A 21040-nucleotide genomic window follows, 5' to 3' on the forward strand; every position below is an offset into this window, starting at 1 on the left:
ACAAAAATAAAGTTGAACATCAACTTAACAATAAATTAAAGTAATAAAAAGTGATAAAGGTGGAGAATATGAAGCACTATTTGGTGAATTTTGTTTTCAAGATGATAATATCCTCCAAACTATTGCTTTTTATTTACTATAATAAAATGGCATTGCGAAACATAAGAACCAAACATTAAACGAAATGATGAAAGTCATATTGATAAGTTCAAAATCACCTCAGAACTTATAGGAAGAGACAATTTTAACTGTCAATTATATACTTAACAAAATACCCCATAAAAAGTTAGATAAGATACCATATGAATTATAGAAAGGTAGAAGACCTTCCTATAAATCTCTCAAAGTGTGGGGGTGTCTTATAAAGGTAGCAATAATTGATTATAAAAAGGTCAACATATGATCTAAAACTGTGGATTGTGTATTTATCAAATATGCATATAATAGTAGTGCATATTGATTTATTGTACACAAGTCAAGTATTGAGGATATTCATCCTAATACTATTATGGAATTAAAAAATGCTATATTCTTTGAGAAAATGTTTCCATATAAAGGAACACGAGAAAATCATTCACTTAAAAGAATGATTGAGGCTAGCTCAAATAATCATTATCGATTAGAAGATGATGAAGTTGATCTTAGAGAAAATAAAAAAGCAAAAATGACTAAAACATTTGGTCTTGATTTTTTAACATACTTATTAGAAAATAAACCTTAAACCTACTCCAATGTAATATCATGTTTGAAAGCTTTTTATTGGAAGGAGACAATCAATAGTGAAATTGAATCCATTATGAATAGTTATATATAAGAACTAGTGGATCTTCCTCTCATAAGTAAATCATTAAGCCATAAGTGAATCTTTAATAGAAAGGTGAAAATTGATGGTATTATTGATAGATATAACCTGAGGGGTTTACATGAAATAACCTGAGGGGTTTGTTATCAATGGACAAAAAAAGAAAGTTTGTAAACCTGTCAAATTATTTTATGATTTGAAACAAACACCTAAACAATGATATGAAAAATTTAACAAGGTTATGTTGTCAAATAAATTTAAAATCAACAAAGTTGATAAATGTGTTCATGTGAAAAGCAAAAATAAATGTTATGTCATTGTATATCTCTATATAGAAGATATTCTTATATTTGGATAGTAATGATCACATGATCAAGTCTACTAAAAAAAATATTGACTAAACAAGTTTGACATGAAAGAATTGAGTGTTGTATATATCATACTAGGAACAAATATTTCTAGAATATTTGATGGATTGATATTGTCTCAATCTTATTATGTTGAGAAAGTTCTCGATGAATTTTTTAAAGGTGACAATAGCATTATGAAAATACCAATGGACATAAGTGTCTATTTATCCAAAAATAAAGTAAATGGAATAGACCAATTAGAATATATTCATAGATAATTAGGAGCTTAATGTATGTTATGAATTGCAAAAGATAAAAGAGTTTAATGATGGTAATCATACCTAGTTGATTGGAGATCTCAAGATCTAGGTTCAAATGAAAAACTAAGTCATATAATATTTTCGGTAGTACTAGGAAATTATTATTTCCAACTTATTCCTATGTTGAAATAAGTGTTAGCTGCGGCGTGATAAAAGTTAAGTTGTGTTCTTAATGATTTTTATTTCTTGGTATACCAAATAGAGTATAGCATAATATTTTTAATGAAAGATCACCTATATGAGTAAGAAATGTGTTGTTTCTTTGAGAATTTTGATAAATGTTAAATTCTTTAAAGTACTCTTGAATCTAAGAATTGTTCAAGGCCAAAATGAATACAATAGTGAGAACCAAATGAAATCTCTAAGTATAAAACTATATGAGTACTATTGTCTTGGTTTATATAAAAGGCTAAATAGTTAAAGATATCATGTTTACTATTTAACCGAATAAATCCAATAGTATTTCATTAAGGAATGTTCAAAGCCGAAAGTTACCTATCCTGATATAGTAATCTACTAAATCAATATCTCTCAACAAATTTTTTAGTCGTTTTCAAATTTACAAGATAATTTACATTCATGTGGGGGATTGTTGAAAATTTGTTTTAAATAAACAAATTATGGATGAATGAGAAATTAATCTTAACAAACTCTTTGTTTTTCCACTCAAGTAACTCTTTGTTTTTCTAGATTTAATTTTTTATTTATGGTGACTAATCAATGGTTGATAATGATGGGAATTATTTCTTATCAATTTTTTTTTTTTTAACTTCTAAAATTCAATATAAAAAAAGGGGTAAAGGAAGAGTTTAAACAAATAATTTTTCAGATTTTTACACTCTTTCTCACCTCGTGTTTTAATGTTTTATTTTTATTTTATACTTTGATTTTCCTCTCAAATCTATAGATTAGGTTATATTGTTAAGAGATATTTAAGTTTCATATTCCTTAGTTCAAAGACCTTGGTTTAGAAGAGAATCTAAACTAAAGTGGTGGTGTTGGAGTCTTAAAAGGCATATTGCATACATCCTAATTGCATAAATGAAAAGCAATAAACCTTAAAGGATTCATCATTGACAACAACAAAAGATTCATTATTTTAAAGTGCTTTAACAAATAAGTACCCTTCTTATTTTAATTTAAGTTTTTTTTATTGAGTTTATATATTTAAACATGTATAAACTCTAGTCTTTCCTAAGATATCTTTTGTTTAACATGCCTTTATGATGATAAACTACCAATCCATGCTAATTATTTTTTAACTACAATCTTTTTATGATAAACTAAGCATATTTGCATATTAATCTAATATATTTATAAACTTTGTTATACAAGAAATATCAAAGAATAAGCATATTCAATCACATAAGAGCACACGGGGGATTTACTAGTTTGACAACTAATTAGACCTACTTCACAAGCAAGATGATCAAAGAAATTCACTTTGAGAACATAGGAAATTACAATGTGCCACATGGAATTGATTCTCACCCAAGATCCCAAAGTAACTAAAAACTCATTATTTATCTCTTCTTTCTAGCCACTAAAAGTGTAGATAATAGAAGCACTTACAAATAAGTCTTAACCCTAAAATTTGATAATTTTAGGCTTTTATATATAGACTAGGCATATATGTATTTATTTTCTCACCTGGGCCCATAATTTAAGACAAACCCAACAAATCTCCATATTAGCTTGAATTGTGCCAACTTTTGAAACTTGAACTCTTGTTTGATTGCTTCTACCAAGCATCTTTCAAGTACTACACAAACCAATCAAGTCCAAGTAATGCTTGAACTTGTTGTAAAGATAGGTTTCATCTATATATCTGTAGGGTTTTCAACTGTAGAAATTTTCTATATTAACAACCTATGACATGATATCTAAAATGAAGTGATACCTAACATCAATATATTTGGTCCTTTCATGGAACATCTAGTTCTTGGTCAGATGATTAGCATTCTAGCTATCACAATGTATGACAATCAACTCATGTGACAATTCAATATTATCAACCAAACCTCTTAGCTATAAAGATTCTTTCATCGCCTCTATTAATCATATACTTAGCCTCTATTATAGATAAGACAAAAGTGATTTGTAAAATTACTTTCCAACTAATGGCACACCCCAAGAGAACAAAAATATAACCTATTAGTGATCTTCTCCTATCCAAATTAGTAGCATATTCTAAATTTTCATAGCCCTCAACATTATTTCTAATGCTACTACCTATGTCATATACAAGCCAATATCTTTAGTACCTCTAAGATAATATGCATTTCATGGCCTATAGTTAACTTTACCAAGATTTCTCATAAATTTGTTGACCACACTAACAACATGTGAAATGTCTGAATGGGTGTAAAACATAGCATACATAATGCTTTCAATTGCATTAACATATGAAACATTTAACATATGCTCTTTCTCCTTTATAATTTCTGATAACAAGAATGAATATAAGCTTAAATAAATTGCAACTGAGTACTCACTAGCTTGCAGTCTTACATATCAAAACATTAAAGTACCTTCTCAAGATACTTCCTCTATGATAAGTATAACTTGCTACGTATCTCCATACCTAAAATCTTATTATTTGCACCCAAATTCTTCATCTCAAACTCACTACTTAACTGATTCTTTAAACTATTGATCTTAGAGATGTTATTGGAGGAAATCAACATGTCATCAACATACAATAATAAGTACACAATTAAGTCATCTAAGAGCTTTCTGAAATACGCACAACTATCATAGTCACTCCTAAAGTAACCATGTTCAAGAATAAAAGTACCAAACATTTTATATCATTGTCTTAGTGACTACTTCAAGCCATACAATGACTTCTTCAATAAGCATAAATGGTCCTCATTACCTTGAGTAATGAAACCTTTAGCTAATACATATAGATCATCTTCTTAAACTCACGAAGTAGAAAAGTTATTTTGACTTTTAGCTACTTAAGCTCGAAGTCAAATAAAACAATCATAGCAAGCAATACCCAGATGAAACTATGCTTCATAACTGGATAGAACACTTCAGTAAAGTCAACACCTTTTCTTTGTATAAAACCCTTAGCAAAAAGATGTGTTTGACACCTTGGATCCTCAACCTCTAGGATGCCATCTTTTCTCTTGTAAACCCATTTATAGCCAATAATATTTTGGCCTTATAGTGGTTTAACAAGCTCTCATGTCCGGTTCTTATAAAGAGAATCAATCTCATCATCATATTAAACATCCACTAAGAAGATTCTTTATAAGAAATTACCTTTTTATAAGAGCAAGGCAATGAGTTTTTATATTGAAACACTTCAAGGAAAGAAAGTAAATTTTCTCATCTGTCAAATACTACAGTAGATTCTTAGCTCTAGATTGCGGGCTAATTTTTGGATGGAAAACATATGAATTAAACAATTTCTATATTAGGATAATTATTGCCTATTGAGTTAAGTTTTCAATGCTTCTTGAATCGCCTTAATAAAATGTTAGACAAGAGATATATTATGAATATACTAAAGCTTGCGTATAGAACTTTCAAATTCAAGATCTTGGTTGAAATGTTGTTCTACAGTGTCTTTAACTAGTCTGTTTTCCTTAAAATTTACTAGTTTTAGCTCCCTCTTTGAAATAAGATCATATAAAACACAATTAAAATTTTCCACCAAATAGATTAGCAATCAAAAAAGAAAAAATATATTTAAAACTTCAAGGTTTACTTACGTATTAGCATATAGTCATGAAAAATCAGATTAAAAATATTCTTTTATGCACTTAATCACACCTCCCAACTAGCTTATTTCTAGTTTGAAGCAATTCAAGCAACAACAACAATAAGTCTTTTTTACTCATCCACATAAGTTGAATTGTCGTCGTAGCATATAATCTAACCAAAGTCATCAGTTTGTTAATACCCGGTAGTGATGCAAAGTTAACAATACTTAAAAGGTATTTTATTGCTCTATTTATTTATTTATTTTGGCTCAAATACCATAGTAAAAGGTAACCTGTTCTCATGCATTTTCATGACCCATAGCCCTTTTGTCGAGTCTTTTTTTTTTAATGAAGGCTTTCACGATGTCACTCTTTAAAAGGCATCTTATTGCTCTATTTTATTTTATTTTATTTTTATGTAAAATACCCTGGTGAAATGTAGTATTTTCCATTAGTTTTTCTTTCTTTCTTTTTAAGGCCAATAGTATATGGTTCATTAGGTATCACTATCAAATGTTACACTTTATACCAGAACAACTTAGGCACTAAAGTATTGATGAGTTCATGAATTCTACTTATATTTAATTATCACTAACTTGCATCACATCACCAAAGTTTAAAACACCAATGAATTAAATTCAAAATTTTATGCAAAAATAACAATCTACCACTATGAATGGATTAGTTCAATCACTTCATATAACAAATATTCAAATGTTCATGTTTAACTCCCTCAACTAAAATCTAACCTAATTCCCTCTACATTCAGCAACGAATAGGGAGTTGTGTTGTTGCTATATTTGTTCCAAAAAAGAGAAGTCGAACTTAAAATAAAATGAAATGGTGGACTAAAGGAAAACTTAAAGGTTGAATAATAAAAAAAAACAAAAATAAATGACTAGAATGCTTGGGTTGCCTCTCAAGAAGTGCTTAGTTATAGTCGGTAACTTGACTGCTCTCTTTGTCTAGGTTTGATCAAAAATCAAGAATATCGTTTATCTTGTTAAGAAGCCCACCACTCGTTTAAGGTTTCAGTTGTTAACCATTCATCATAAAAGTTACTTCTCAAACTTTAATTGCAATATCACACTAAATAAAAATTATCTTGCAATATGTGGTTACTTTAGTTGCAAAGAAAGTTTTAGAAAACTGTCAAAAGAAACCACTTGAAAAGGTAAGTGTGTTACAAGAAGAGTTTCAAAATATTTTTTTTTCTTTTTTAGCTACTTGATTCCTTATTTTCTATGTATGACATCCAACACATCATAGTACCCTTATGTTGTACTACCCTCTAAAACCCTAAGAAAGATGGTTTTTAGAGGATGTGTGTTGATTGTTTAATAAAATCACTATTAAGTACTATTTCCTAATATCTAAGTTGAATGACATGTTAGATATTATGGTAAGAGTCCTAATTTTCTCCAGGATTGATATAAAAAATGGTTACTATCAAATTAAAATTTGTCCTAGGAATGAGTGAAAACTACATTTAAGATTAATAATGGGTTATATGAGCAACAGATCATGCATTTTGGTCTTTTTAATAGCTTATGTACTTTTATAGTTACCCAATTATTTCATGAAAAAAGCTTTTGGAGGTATATTTTGATGATATCCTTATTTATAGCAAGAGCAAAGAGTAATATTTGAATCAAACCTAGTCTAATCTAAAAAACTTGCAACTTGTTAAATCATAGATCAGAATTCAATCTAGAAACTTAAATGTCATCCAATTTAATTTTGAAAAATGAAATCGTTGAAATAACTATTAATAAAAAACTTCCAAAAGAAAATGAACAACAAAAAAAGAATGAGGTTAAAATCTGACAAGAAAAAAACCCAATGAAGATGAAATATAAAAAAAACTATTGTCCCAAACAAAAAAATTGCAATTAAAATAATTAGGACCAAACCTGAAAGATTAAAATATCATAGAGGGTGAAATTAAAAATCATTTGTAAATAAAATAAATTATTTATAGATTAAAACATGGTACGAGTGAAATAGAAAAAAAATTGTTGAGGGCTAACCCAATAGAACCAAACTAAAAACAAATAAGAAAACAAAAGTTAAAAAAAAAAAGAATTAAATCGGAAAACAATAACAAAAAAAATGATAAAAAAGATAAAAAATAAGAAAACATCAATTTATAAAAAAAGAGAAAAAAAAAAGGCAAACCTCTTAAACCTGGTCGAATCGCGTGAAAGTTTTTACCTAGATTAAATCAAGAAACATAATTCTCAACCATTTTAATTTCGAGAATGATATTGGTAGAAAAATATTAATTAAAAAACCTGTAAAAACAATGAAAAAAAATAAGAAAAAAATTGATAGAAAAAAACCCATGGATGATACAATTTAATGAAATTAACATAAAATAAATAATCTCAAATAAATAAATAAATATTGGCAAGATATATGCATAATTCTCAGGTCCAATTTTGGCCTTACAATATATGCTGACTAGTTTTGCAAGATTGGACATATCTTTCAATCCATACATTGGATAGAGTTAAAAGTTTACAGAGAAATATTAGACATATGAAAATATATTGTGATAAATTTTCAAGTCAAATGGAGTTCGGGAACATAATATTTCAGATGGTCAAAGTTAGTAAACGAATCTTGTCAAATATGTCAAACTAGACCTTCATGTACTGTTTGGGACATATCTAAAGCTACCAGTGGAATTTTGCTACGATTAAAGTTGGGTTGGAAACTAGACATCTGAAGCTTTCCAACCATATATCGTAGGTCCAGTAATTCATCCAAACGAGAGAGAACGACATGTTTAAAATCAGGACTTAAATTCGCCAAAATATATGCAAAAATTGGAAATTCAGGCTGCATGGAAGAATTTTAACATGAAAACTTTTTTTCATTATTCTATTTTATTTATTTAATTAATTTTGAATAATTATTTTTAATTTAAATTTTTTCTAGCTCATTAAACATTATTTAAAGGTTTATTACATTATTAAATTTATATTAGTTAATTACTAGTTTAGGCTCATTAGCTTGTAACCCGAAAGGGATCCATTATGACTTATTATGATGGAAACAACCAAGTTGTCATCAGATTCATGTGTACTTCCTACCATTCAGTAATTTCTCTGTATTAAAAAGTTTTGTTCTAAAACATTTTATCTCTTCATATCATTAATTTATTGATTCATACCATCTATCTCTCTCTTATTTTATTTTATTTTATTTATTTAATTTAATTCATTGATTGATTATAATATTATTAACTCACTTTATTAAATTTTAATGTAATTTAATTTCATGATTAGAATTATCAATATATAATTAGCCAAAAAAATTACTTTTAATTTTACTATCCAAGTTTATATTATATTTTTCGTTTCTTGTCGAAATGTGACAAATAACATTTCTGAGAACCTTGCTCTCTCCTATTCACAATCTGCCCTAAACTTTTGGTAAGAGGGAGACAAAACACACAGATGAACTGTTCGTACGAAAAAATGAAGAGACCATCTTTTCAGCCACACAAATAGTGTTTGGAGAAAACAGTGCTCCAAGTAATAGAAATAAATACATGACTGTCCACCAATAAACAAATCAGGTGAATACTAACAGTAAATGCGCATCAAGCTTGCTGGCAAACAAAATCCAGCGTATTGTTTTGACAACGTAGATATGACAGCTACAAAAGGAGTTTATTTGACATGTTTGAATGATGCCTTGACATGTAACCGCCATTTTTTCACACTGATATATCCAAATACATCCTACCTAAAATTTATACAACGTTACAGGAAAATGGTGCAGCATCTTGTGCAGCATTAAGGACATACACGAATAGAACGGATAGTGGATGCTGCCTCCCATGCACATGAAAAGAAAAGAAATTTCTAAGACTCAATAAGTAGGTGATTTGTAACACTCCTGAGCAAAAGCCGGGAGAAAGACAACATATAGAGCAGTGAAACATGTTCTTAAAATGAAATTTAAGGATCCTTGTTAAATTCAGGCAATCATCAGGGCAGCCAGCATACAAGTTGACATCAGATTTCATCATCCAATGCCATGGAGATTAGCGACGGACAGTTCGATATTTTGGTCTTGATGGTTTCTGTAAGACAGAAGCAAAGGAACATGGAATTGAGATTTAGTAGATAGACAGTGGAAACATAGACATTAAGTGGGTGACATTAGACATTATGGCTTCAAAAATAACAATGACTGAGGGATTTTTAAATCCCATGTTTGTTGCTCTTGCAGCCATTCTAAAATAAGAACAATGTCTAAATGAGGATTGAGAACACATCATGGATATTGGTACCAAATTAACTGAATTTGTTCCATATTAATAATAATAAAACTTCAGAAGGAAAATATATACTCACAGATGCAGGTCCGAAGCTAGCGCCAGATCCTGCCACCGTACCTAGCAGAAAAATTAAAGATTTTTTTCAGAAACAACTCTTTACTCACTGAAATTTAAGCTCTTTCGTTTATGTTGGCAATGATTTGCACATACTGTAGAAAACATTTATGAAATAATAGAGGTTGCACAACTTTAAACTTCCTTAAAGTTATTAAGTACATTGTACGACAATCCACCTATGGATGTTTTAAGGACCCAGTTGAACACAAACTAGAAAAGAAGGCAACTGAAAGTGGTGTTGAAAATACTGAACCTCCAGCAGAAATAGTACCGAAAGCTGGAGCGGTACTGCCAAACAAAGAGGGAGTTGAAGCAGAGCCAAGAGCTGGTGCTGATGAAGAAGCGCCAAAAGCTTGAGTAGCACTGCCAAATAAAGAGGGAGTTGCAGCTGACCCAAACAAAGTGGATACTGGAGCAGAGGTTGTCGGTGTTGCGAACAAAGAAGATGACATGGAGGAAGATGGCACAGAAGGTGTGTTAAAAAGAGAGAAAGCATTTCCTGAAGGTGCTGGTGCTGGTGCTGTTGCTGTTGCTGTAGATGCCTGGGGAGCAGTTGATGCTGAAGAAGTTGCCGAGCTTGCAAACAAACCAGCACCTTGTGTGGAAGGCTGTGAATTTGCAGGCAAATGCAAAGTTGGATGCGCCCTTTTAGCAGCAGCTTCTTTTCTTGCTCTTTCACGTCGATCAGCCTCAAGGAATGGATCATTCCCATCCCCTCGACGACGCTGGTCAACAAGATAGGCTGTTTTCATGGATTCGATGTACTGATGAATGCTCTCCACCTAAAGGACATTAAAAGAAACAATTGAAATATGTTCTAACCTTTAGCGCGTGCGCACATGCTTACACTTTTAAGGAAAGCCCACATGTATGTAGAATCAAATCTGAACCTTGACTATGTGAGAATTCTTACAAAAGCAATATAAGCAGCCTGTATCATCAATAAACTAGCATGGTATAGTTTTTATGTGCATGTATCATGGATTGAAACACTACAATACTTCACTCAGGAAAAAATAATAAAAAGGGAGCATCCCAGATTTGTGAAAACTTTTAACTGAATTCGAATAAAAAAAATAAATCATAAACCCAACTGTTGGCTGTCAGATAAGAATATATTTTCATGGGTCCATCCTTGTTAACATGGAAATGAGAGAATTCTTAGATCACATGTCCATCCGCCTAGAAATATATTATATGTAGAAAAATATGGGCTGTCATAAGATAATCCAGCACAAGGCAATGACATATAACAAGATATTGAGGGTTGCAACCATATCTATCTTTATTTACCTTAGCAGCCACATGAACAAAAAAATCATGCACATTTGACATGACTTTTGGCAGAGACTGCAATAATGAGGATCCAGGGTGGGAAGAGTTCCTCTCAGAATCTAAGAGGAGCAGTTGCTCTAATTCTTCAATCCACTGGCTGCATTCACCCAAATACTTTTCAAATCTAGCAACTGTCTGCTGTAAAAAGGGAGACGGTTTCTTCGGAAGGCCACTGTAAAAATCAAACACTGGAACTATAGAGGAAGATGTTGGTTGACTAGTGGAACCAGGTATTCCTGTTGTTCCAGGAGGCTGGGATGGTGCTGTGGCATTTGAAGCAACACCTCCTGCATTAGAATGAAGGAATCTAGGATGTAGCATCATGAAAGAACGAACAGCCATCTCTGTGTTCCGTAACATGTCTTTAACATTAGTCATAAGTTCTTGTAAAAGAGCTTTCTGTCTCTCCATAGAAGTACTGATTCCCCCAAGTTCCTGCAAATATGCCTTAAAGTATTCATTATCATCCCATGAGCAAAACTAAAGATAAAGGAAGTCGCAATATTAGCTACAAAAGGTGACTAACTAGCAAACATGACTGGATATAGGAAAATCTTTCATCCCTGAAGAAAAAAAATATCTTGAAAATAAGGAGACTAAATCTTTATCTTGTGGTCACATATTATGCATTAGCAGCCTAAAACTTTATGTTCTCCCTGAATACTCCAACAATTAACATTTCCATAGATATTTCAACCCCAGACAGCACATTCAAGTTCATACAACACATCTGTTTAAAAAGATGCAACATACATGTCATAGAGAATCATCCGAGAGATGGACTGGACAAACCATTCTCTGCCACTAGCAGACTATAATTTCTATATTACTAAACCTCATAAGTGGTTTGAGTTACATTAGGAAAATAACATGCTGTCAGGCATCAACCAGGTTTCTGCCCCAGTAACTCTTTAGGAATCTACAAGTCCCTATCAATGTGCAATCCAAATAACATCAGTAAAGTAACTAAAAGAAAGATTTTTACACACACAAACAATGCCGTTCACTTATTTTGATGCACCAAACAACAATAATTCGCAACACAAAAACAGAAGTAAACAACCTGAATAATTTGGCTCGCATCAAGCTCAAATCCTTCATTGGAAACTGAAGAGTCATAAAGGCGACTACACTGATCTAGCCTCTTACTCTCATCCCTATACTCCAATATCCGCTCCCTGCATAAAAAAATGCACTTGAGCACCTCAAAAACCACATAGTAGGTAACAAATATCACATAAAGTTCTACATTTCAACACAAACTCAACCATTTACCAAACAAGAAAAGAAATTCATTGCCACTGGTTTAACCCAAAGAACCATCAAAATAATTCAACTGCATAATCCTCAATTTAACCCTTTGTGGGTCAGTATTGAAACGTGAATCTTTTTGAAGGCCCAAATTCTGATATTGTTCAGCAGCTAAACAAACCCCAACTCCCTTTATTGCTAATTATAGGATAACTAAACCAAACTGTCAAACCTTAAGCACTTCTTACCTCAACAAAACATTGAAATCAAAGAACTTCAACTTTCATCAAACATAGCAAAGCATTATATATGTTGCCAGAAAATAAGATATATATATATATATATATATATATCTTATTTTCTGGCAACATATTAAACAAAATAAACAGAACACATACCTCAAAAGGCCCTACAATGTATGTGTACTTTTTAGGCAATTATAAATCTTAGTAGCCAATAAAAATATATTTCAATGCTATTTCTTTTCTTTTTGTTTTCACATTTTCTCAGCAACCAAAAACCAAAACATAAAACTCAGAATTAACAAAGAAAACATACTCAATCTGAAGCAAAGTTTTCTGGGAATCTGGGTGAAGATCTTCCCATTTAGTACTATAACTTGCAGGAGCCTTGTCATTAGTAAAAAGATACAATTGCTGCTGTTGCTGCTGTTGGTGCTGTTGAAATTGTTGTTGTTGCTGCTGTTGCTGAAACTGCTGCTGTTGTTGCTGAAACTGCTGCTGTGGCTGTTGTTGCTGCTGCTGCTGTGGAAAAAGAGGGCTGCTTTGTTGAAAAGGCTGAGGCTGAGGCTGAAACAGAGATGGGGTTTGCTGTGGTGGAGTTGAAAAAGAAAATGCCATCTGGGTTTTTGATTTTGATGTCAAAGTTTGTGTCTTTGATTGTGATTTTGTTGTATTCTTGGTATTAGAAAGGTTTTTGGTGAAAAACCCTAATTTGAAAACCCTGGAGAGGGAAATTGGGGTAAAGAAAATCGCGAGAAAGACCCGCCTCGCTGTCTGTTGATTGTTTGGGAAATTTATTTAAAAGGAGTGGTACAGTACCAGTGGGCATTCAGGGTATTTTTTAGAAAATATTTTCAGTAGTTTTCCGATCAGATTTTTGCTAATAAATATTTGGGATTTAAAGTGAGTCTTCGTGGTGGTGGAGTTGAACTGTATTTTATTTTAGTTATAATTTTAAAAATATTTAATTAATTAATATGTATTATAATTTTATATGGGTTTTATTGAAAATTCTCAATTAAAATTTTAATTAAAAAAATATAATTTATAGTTATTATGATGAGAAAAAATTGTAATTTATAAAAAAAAATTTAAGTATTTCTTTAAACTGCTACTGAAAAAATTACATAAATTAAACTAATATTTATTATGTGTTTGATATTGTAGTATAGAATATTTTTTAATTAAAATAATATTTTTTTGTTTTTAACATTAGTACATTAAAATTATTTAATAATACCTAAAAATATCTTAATTTAATATTTTTTAAAGTAAAAATATTAAATTATAATATAAAAAAGATTAAGGCTGTCATAGGATATTTTTAGTTTTTTTTTTTACACAAAACTAATTAATTGGCTTGATTTGAATAACAAATTGTAGACTCCTTGCTGCATTTTGGCTAGATTTAAAAATATGTATAATGATGAAGTTTAATAAATTGTAAAACAAAATTTAAATTAAAGTAAATGGTGGATCTAATTTTTTAAAGAAAAGAGAGCGAAAATGAATGATAAATTAAAAATAAGAGATTAAAAGAGAGCATAAATCCCAAGATTGTCCTTTCCAATTTATTACTCTACCCTTTCACGGTGAACATTTAATTTCAGTCCTCAATAGTTTGAAACTTTGCAATCAAACTCTCAATTGGTCTTAATTCTTTAAAATCCTCTTAATTATGACCTTACACTTTGATGTTTGGTTTTGCAATTCCTTAATTTTGTACTTAATTGACACTTCAAACTTTAATTCTTGCAATTTCACCCCTAATTAAATCAATTAGACCCTTTCATCTTGGTCCCTAGGCTTTTAATTCTTGCAATTTTGATTCTAATTAACTTCTAAACTTTGATTTTCTTTAATTAAATCCCTAATTGCATTAATTAAGTCATACCAAAGTTAATTGGTTCTCGAACTCCAATTTGGGTAAAATTAAATTCCAAACTTGATTTTTATTCCAATTAAATCTTTGATTAAGCTAATTAGACATATCAAAAGTTCAATTAAATCCCTAAACTTCCAAGTTTTATAGATTCATTCCGATTTTCAATATTTTTCTACAACTAAGCCCCAATCTTCAATGTTTTTCTTTAGTTAGGCCTTTTATTGGTACAACTGAATTCTCAAACTTCTCTATTTTGTTCACTTTGGTCCTATAACTTTCAATTTGTGTAACCAAATCTAATTCAGTCTTTTTTCTTTAGTATGACCCCAAATTATTTGTTCACCAGGTGTTTTGACTAGGTGTGACTCAAAAGCCTATTTGTTCATGACCCTGTGTGTGTGTGTGTGTGTGTGTGTGTGTGTGTGTGTGTGTGTGTGTGTGTGTGTGTGTGTGTGTGAGAGAGAGAGAGAGAGAGAGAGAGAGAGAGAGAGAGAATTTTTGTAGGATTTTTAAATATTTCTTGAAAAAAAATATTTTATAAATAAAAAATAAGAAATTTTTTGGGAGCCAAAATTGAGTTGTGATAATTTTAACAATATTGTAACAGAAAACCTAAAAAAGCAAAGTGAGAAAAAAGATTGCTTTCAATGGCAAATGCATGAAGAAAATAATTAAACAAGGGTAACTCGAAAGAAGTAAACAAAGCCTGCATCCCTCCTCGTTCAAACAAATCGCAAGTAATGATCCAAATGTAATAGAGAACTCAAACAAACTTGAGTATAAAAGAAAATAGTTTAAATTGGTTGTCGCACGTGTGCAGTGTCGAGACAATCATCTTCTTGGATCGGGAATGGTTAAGAATGGTATGGGTGGAAAAGAAAAGGAATTCTTGTCCTTTATCAGTAGAAAAAAGGAATGAGAGTCGCCACCTAGTATTTTGATCACTAGGAACCCTAACTAGTCTTAGAGTTTGAGAAAAGGGACTAATTGTGTAAATGAAAGATATTAGCACCTCTAATACGTCTTACCTGAGGTAAGTTGTATTGTTTATATGTCTAATATAAATTAAGGTATTGTTATGTTTTTTAATCGTTGGTCTGTCTAAAGTTTAAGAAAAGTTCTCATAAGTAAGGATATCTTTATCTTATCAAGTTAAGAACTTAATTGTTGTGATGCCAAAACAAAAATAAAAGAAACTATCTTTTTATTTAATATCAGGAATACATCTTACGTGTAAGTTCATAATCCCGGATACTAACAGAAAAAAAATAATAATTTTTTTGGTATTTTTTAAATATGACTTATAATAATTTTTAATCGTTGGTATTTTTTAAATATTTTTTTTAAAAATAATAATTTTTTTGGTATTTGGTAAGTTCATAATCCCAGTTATCATGACTTTAATAAACTGGTTATTAAATCCAAAAATGCATGCAAATACATATTATTATTTTTTAAATTTTGTATGGAAATACGATGTAATTTTTTATATTTTTGAGAGATTTAGTTGTATGCACACCTATAAAAACATATTTTTTGTATTTTTTTTTGAAATGAGAATTTTTAGAGAATGTTTTTTGAATTTCTTGAAATTTTAGTGAAAAATGAGTACTTTGATATTGGATCAGTTTCTTACAGTATAAGTCCATAACCCCAATATGAAGTGAAAAAATTAAGGAAAACATGCAAAGGGCCCACAAATAAATTCAAAATGGACCATGAATTTTTTTGGAATTTTCTGAGGGTTTTTAAGGGCCTGTTTGGCTGGATCTTAAGGTAAAGGCAAGTTTAAAACTAAGGGAAAGATATAAGGGTGTGTTTGCCAAACACATCCTTAACCTAGGGGTTGGGTTGATTAGGCCTAAAGCCCAAACTTGGCCCAGTTGGTTAGGTCGGCTGAAGGCCCATCAAAAAAAATTTTATAAAGAGGTAAGGATGGACCCAGCCTAGCTGTATAGGATAAGTTGAAGGTCCCGCCCAAAACCACCAAACTGATTACTAGGTTGAACCTGGTAACCAAGTTAGTTATTTGGCTTGCTGCTGAACATGAATTAATTCACATTCTGCATGCAAGTGAGGCGAAGAAAAAGACGTATAGAAAAGAGAAGAAGGTTACCTGGAATGAAGAGTCGTTGGTCATTGATGCTAGTGGTGGCTTATGGTGGCATTGCCTATAATGACGATTAGGAGAAAGAATCGTTGTTGTCAGTGAAAGTAAACTAGTATTGGTGGTCATTGAGGGGTCTTTGATGTAGCCAAAATAATGAGGGAGAGAGGTTGGTTTTATAGCTAGAGGGAGGGCACTCTTCTTCTCTAGGCAGAGCCAAAACGTTCTCTTTGCCTTTTTCTTTTTTTCTCTCTCTCATTTTTTTTTCTCTTTGCCTTTTTCTTTTTTCTTTTTGTTTTTTCATCCTCTTTTCCGCATCTTGGTGAAGTGGTATTTATAGGGGCAAAGAGGAGCTGGACCACCCTATTCTTGTCCCAAACGCACGCCAAAGAATAGGCTGGCTTGGCAACCACTTTGCAACTACTCTAGGGGCGCCCAAAGGACCTGTTTCTTTACTCATTTCGGGCATAATGGCAGGCCATGAAATGGACATGTGTTATGTCGTGGTGTGGGGGGACGTGGAGGGGAGAAATTAAGAAAGACCAAAAAGATGGTGTAAATGAGGGGGGGCCTCTTTTGATATAATTCATGCTAATGTGTGTTAATTTAATTTCATACAATGTTAGGGTTTTGAACTAGAGATTAGGTTAATTAAATATAATTTGAGTTGATAATTAGGTTATTTTGTAAAATAATCAATAGTTTTTAGGTTGTCGTTGATTGTGAATTAATAAAATAATAATATTAGCATATATGAATTTTATCACTAATTTTGTTATGTTAATGAAATTTGATGAATGTAGGTGTTCACGGATTAATTTCATGAATTTAGGTTTTAGCCGATTATATTACCATTATGGTTTTGTTGATAAATTATGCGCTTTGATTAACCCTAAAATATTAATAAATTAGAATTGTATTTTGTTGTATTGTTTGATAAAATGTCTGGTAATTTAGGAATATTATGTTTTCATGGTGGTATCATTGTTAATACCGACATTGATATCACTTATAATGGAGGGAGCCATAAATTCCTAACTGCTACATTAGACATATCCCTTAACAACTTATCTAGAATGTTATATGATCAACTTGGCTAGAATATGTTTGAAATAGAAATTAAAATTACTTGGAGGATGTTGCAAACCAGGGTCAGTCAAACTTGTTATATCGGTGTACCAGTACATGATAAAAATATAAATTCAATGTTTGGGTTTATGAGGATTAATGAGATTAATATGCAAGAGATCTACTTGCATAGTAGACCTAGACAAAGAAACTCTTCTAGTATGGAATTGACTTGCGTTCTAAATAACTCTTAGAGAACCACACAAGCATTGCAAGTAGCTAGTCCATCTAGGTTAGGTGGTAATGTAAGGAAATAAATATTGGTGCGTGAAATTGTTAATATGAAACCTTACTTGGGTATAACATCTACTTCATATTATTATGGATAATCTGAACTAAGTTATGATGAAGATAATTGTCACATTGATAGAGTGAGGTTAAGGAGGAAGATGGAGATGTTGAGTTAATTGAGCTTGTTATTCAATACATGACTCATTCTACTCCTGAGTTTGAGGTTGTGAATGCATATGACCAATACAGATACAATGATTGGGCTAATAGTTGTAGGCATTCGGGCTTATTAGTTGATGAATTGGAGGTTAGAAAAAAAATTATGAGACAAGTTTGAACATATCAATGAAGTAAAGCGGTGTCATATAAAGAATTCATTCTTGAATGAGGGATATCACTATAGATATAATCTATGGGAAATTGAAAAATTAAAAGAGTCACGCACATATCATAACCCTTTTATTTTGCAACACCATCATCAGATTGACTTAGATCTAATTGCTGAGGTGATATTGACAATTATGAAGAGGGATTTAAGTATGAGTGTTACAATGATTTAAGGTACTCTGAAGAGGGATTATGAACATGAAGTCTCTTATTAGAAGGCATGGATGGCTAAAAAAAAATATTGGAATTGTTATTTGATACAAACGAAGAGTCATTTCAAAACTTACCTAGAATGCTACTAGCCATTAGAGATTTAAATTTAATATCAATTGTTATTTGGGATCATAAAATGGTTGATGACAATAAAGTAACATTCGAGAGAGCTTTTTTTTCATTTGATGCTTTAATTGATGGGTTTCAATATTGTCATCCTCTAATTAGTATTAACGATACTCACCTTTATGGTAAGTACAAGGCAAAGTTGTTGGTTGCTGCTGCTTATAATATGCATAATAAAGTTTATCCATTGCGTTTTAATATTGTCAAAGAAGAGACAAATAATAATTGGATTTGATTTTTAGATTTGCTGCATTGATATGTGATTGGAGATTATACTAGATTGTGTATAATATCTGGTAGAAATGTGGCAATTACAGCTTTTATAACACATATTTTTCTCGAGTGTATTGGATATTATCAATATTGTTCATGATATTTTATGGGTAACTTTAACACTAAGTTAAAAAATGTTGTCTTGAAAAATATATTGCATGGGATGTGTACAAATCCTTCTAAATAAGAGTTTGACATTTTATATAAGGATTGGTAGAGACTGATGATGCGATCAGAGTATGGTTAACAATTGAACCTAAATAAAAATAGGGATTATCATATGATTCTGATGATTATCGTTATGACAATATGACCATGAATTTTTGAGAGGTTTTTAATAATGTTTTACAAATTATATGTGGCTTATCTATATGTATCGACTATAATGCATATAATTTCTTTAATGTGTAATAAATATTTTGAAGATTTTTTTAGTCATGATGTATTGTAGCCTCCAAAGGTCCTAGCTGAAATACTTGCTAATACAACAACTTGTAGATCACACTTGATATCTCTATTTGATCTTAGAGGCAAGATATTTTAGTTTAAGACACCTCTAACAACTGGTGTTCCAAGAGAAGTACGGGAAACAATTAGCATCAATGAAGCAATTTGTGCTTGTGGCAAATGACAACTATATCATCAACCTTGTTCACACCTAATTGCATGCTGCACTTTATGAAATATAGACTATATGTAATTTGTTGATAATTTCTACTCCAACTTGTTATAGAAAATGCATACAGTCCTTGTTTTTAACCCTTGCCCAATATATCATTATGGCTTGCATATACCGTTCTAGATGTGTATGGATATCCAACTAGATGGTGAATAGATAAAGGTCAAAGGAAATCCACTCGTCTACATAATGAGATGGATGCTAGAGAGAGGCACTTATTGAAGAGATGTGGCATATGCGGTCAAAGGAATTATAACAGAAAAACTTGTGAAACTAGACAATATATGTTATTTCTTTTTGTTTATATATTTGTTTTAAATTATTTAAACTTCAAGTATTTTTTTTTAATCCAAATATATGGATGTTCAATTGTATTGCAAAGAATAACAATTTATTGATATAAGAACTCGAGGGAGACATGATTCAGACTAGAGGAGGTTTTATTGCTTCTAGGAGTGCTGATAGGCAAGACCACCTGGTTATTGAGGCAAGTCCTGATGTTAGAGGTTGTTGAGGCAGGTCCTGATGTTAGATCGGTTTTATATATATAAGATCAACATCGTTCTGATGATATTTGGAATGGAGAGGTCAAATATTTAGATTAGTAGCATTTTTAAATAACTATTTAAATTAAGCATGGTAAATTATTAAAATTTTAACGATTTTATATATAAGATCAATATCATTCTGATGATATTTGGAGTGGAGAGGTCATATCTTTATATTAATAGCATTTTTAAATAACTATTTAAATTAAACATTATAAATTATTAAAATTTGAATGATTTTAATTGTTTAAATAACTGAATTGCTTGATTTTTAGGGTGGTGATCCTATAACACCTTGACAACATACCTTGATGAAGTTGCATAAACGTGTCTGTCTATTTGTTATCAACGCTAATTTTTATTAGATTAGTTAGCTGCATGACATACATCTTGATCACATATTGATTGCAACTTTGGCTTAGCGATGAAGGCACAAGACACACTTTTCATTTACATGTAGGTGAGATGATACCCACAATCCAAGATATTGTCATGTTGATCGGTCTTCCGATAAATAGAACCCTGTGATAAGACATGGAGGATCGATTAATTGAGATACTTTACGTGATCATTTATTAGGACTAGTGCGTCCCGTAAGTGTTTATAGGAGCAATTGCATCAAATTAACATGGTTAGATATAAATTTTAAAACTGCTTCAACATATGCGATATTGGACCAGTTAATTATGTATGCTCACGCTTATACATGCAATCTTGTTTTTCCTTTCTTTTTATCTCTTCTATCTCTTGTTTATTTAATAATTTTTTATGGATCTCACTATTTTAACTATTTTGAACAGCAACAAGCTATAAATATTCTGTTTCTGAATCATGATACCGATTCTTCTTTCAACGCTGTTATTTAACCAATATTTAAAAAGAAATGGTAATAAGCAAAAATAGCTGATTACCACTTGCAAAATTTGAAGCCGATCGCACTCGGCTGAACTCTAATAACAGGCAATTCCATAGGGTGAACAAAGGTTGATGACAAAAACCCAATCTGCAGAAGCAAACCATATTCAGAATTAACCAC

General features: G+C 31.0%; 1 protein-coding gene across 3 annotated transcripts; it reads right to left on the minus strand.

Moving 5' to 3' along the window:
* Window positions 1-8664: 8664 nt before the first annotated feature.
* LOC133673460 (nuclear pore complex protein NUP58) lies at window positions 8665-13226 on the minus strand. Of its 3 annotated transcripts, none has more exons than XM_062094285.1 (6): window positions 12744-13226; window positions 11998-12112; window positions 10893-11381; window positions 9871-10381; window positions 9559-9599; window positions 8665-9284 (listed from the first exon to the last, which is right to left on the minus strand). In XM_062094285.1, exons 1-6 carry the CDS (start codon window positions 13043-13045, stop codon window positions 9246-9248), a joined length of 1497 nt encoding a protein of 498 aa, XP_061950269.1. In that variant the 5' UTR covers window positions 13046-13226; the 3' UTR covers window positions 8665-9245. The 3 variants fall into 3 exon arrangements, with proteins under 3 accessions (XP_061950269.1, XP_061950267.1, XP_061950268.1); XM_062094283.1 differs by having other exon boundaries at window positions 9853-10381; window positions 12744-13225; XM_062094284.1 differs by having other exon boundaries at window positions 9853-10381; window positions 10893-11369; window positions 12744-13223.
* Between the last annotated feature and the right edge of the window lie 7814 nt (window positions 13227-21040).

Source organism: Populus nigra, chromosome 14 (genome assembly GCF_951802175.1).
Source record: "Populus nigra chromosome 14, ddPopNigr1.1, whole genome shotgun sequence".
In the NCBI taxonomy this organism is placed as follows: Eukaryota; Viridiplantae; Streptophyta; class Magnoliopsida; order Malpighiales; family Salicaceae; genus Populus; species Populus nigra.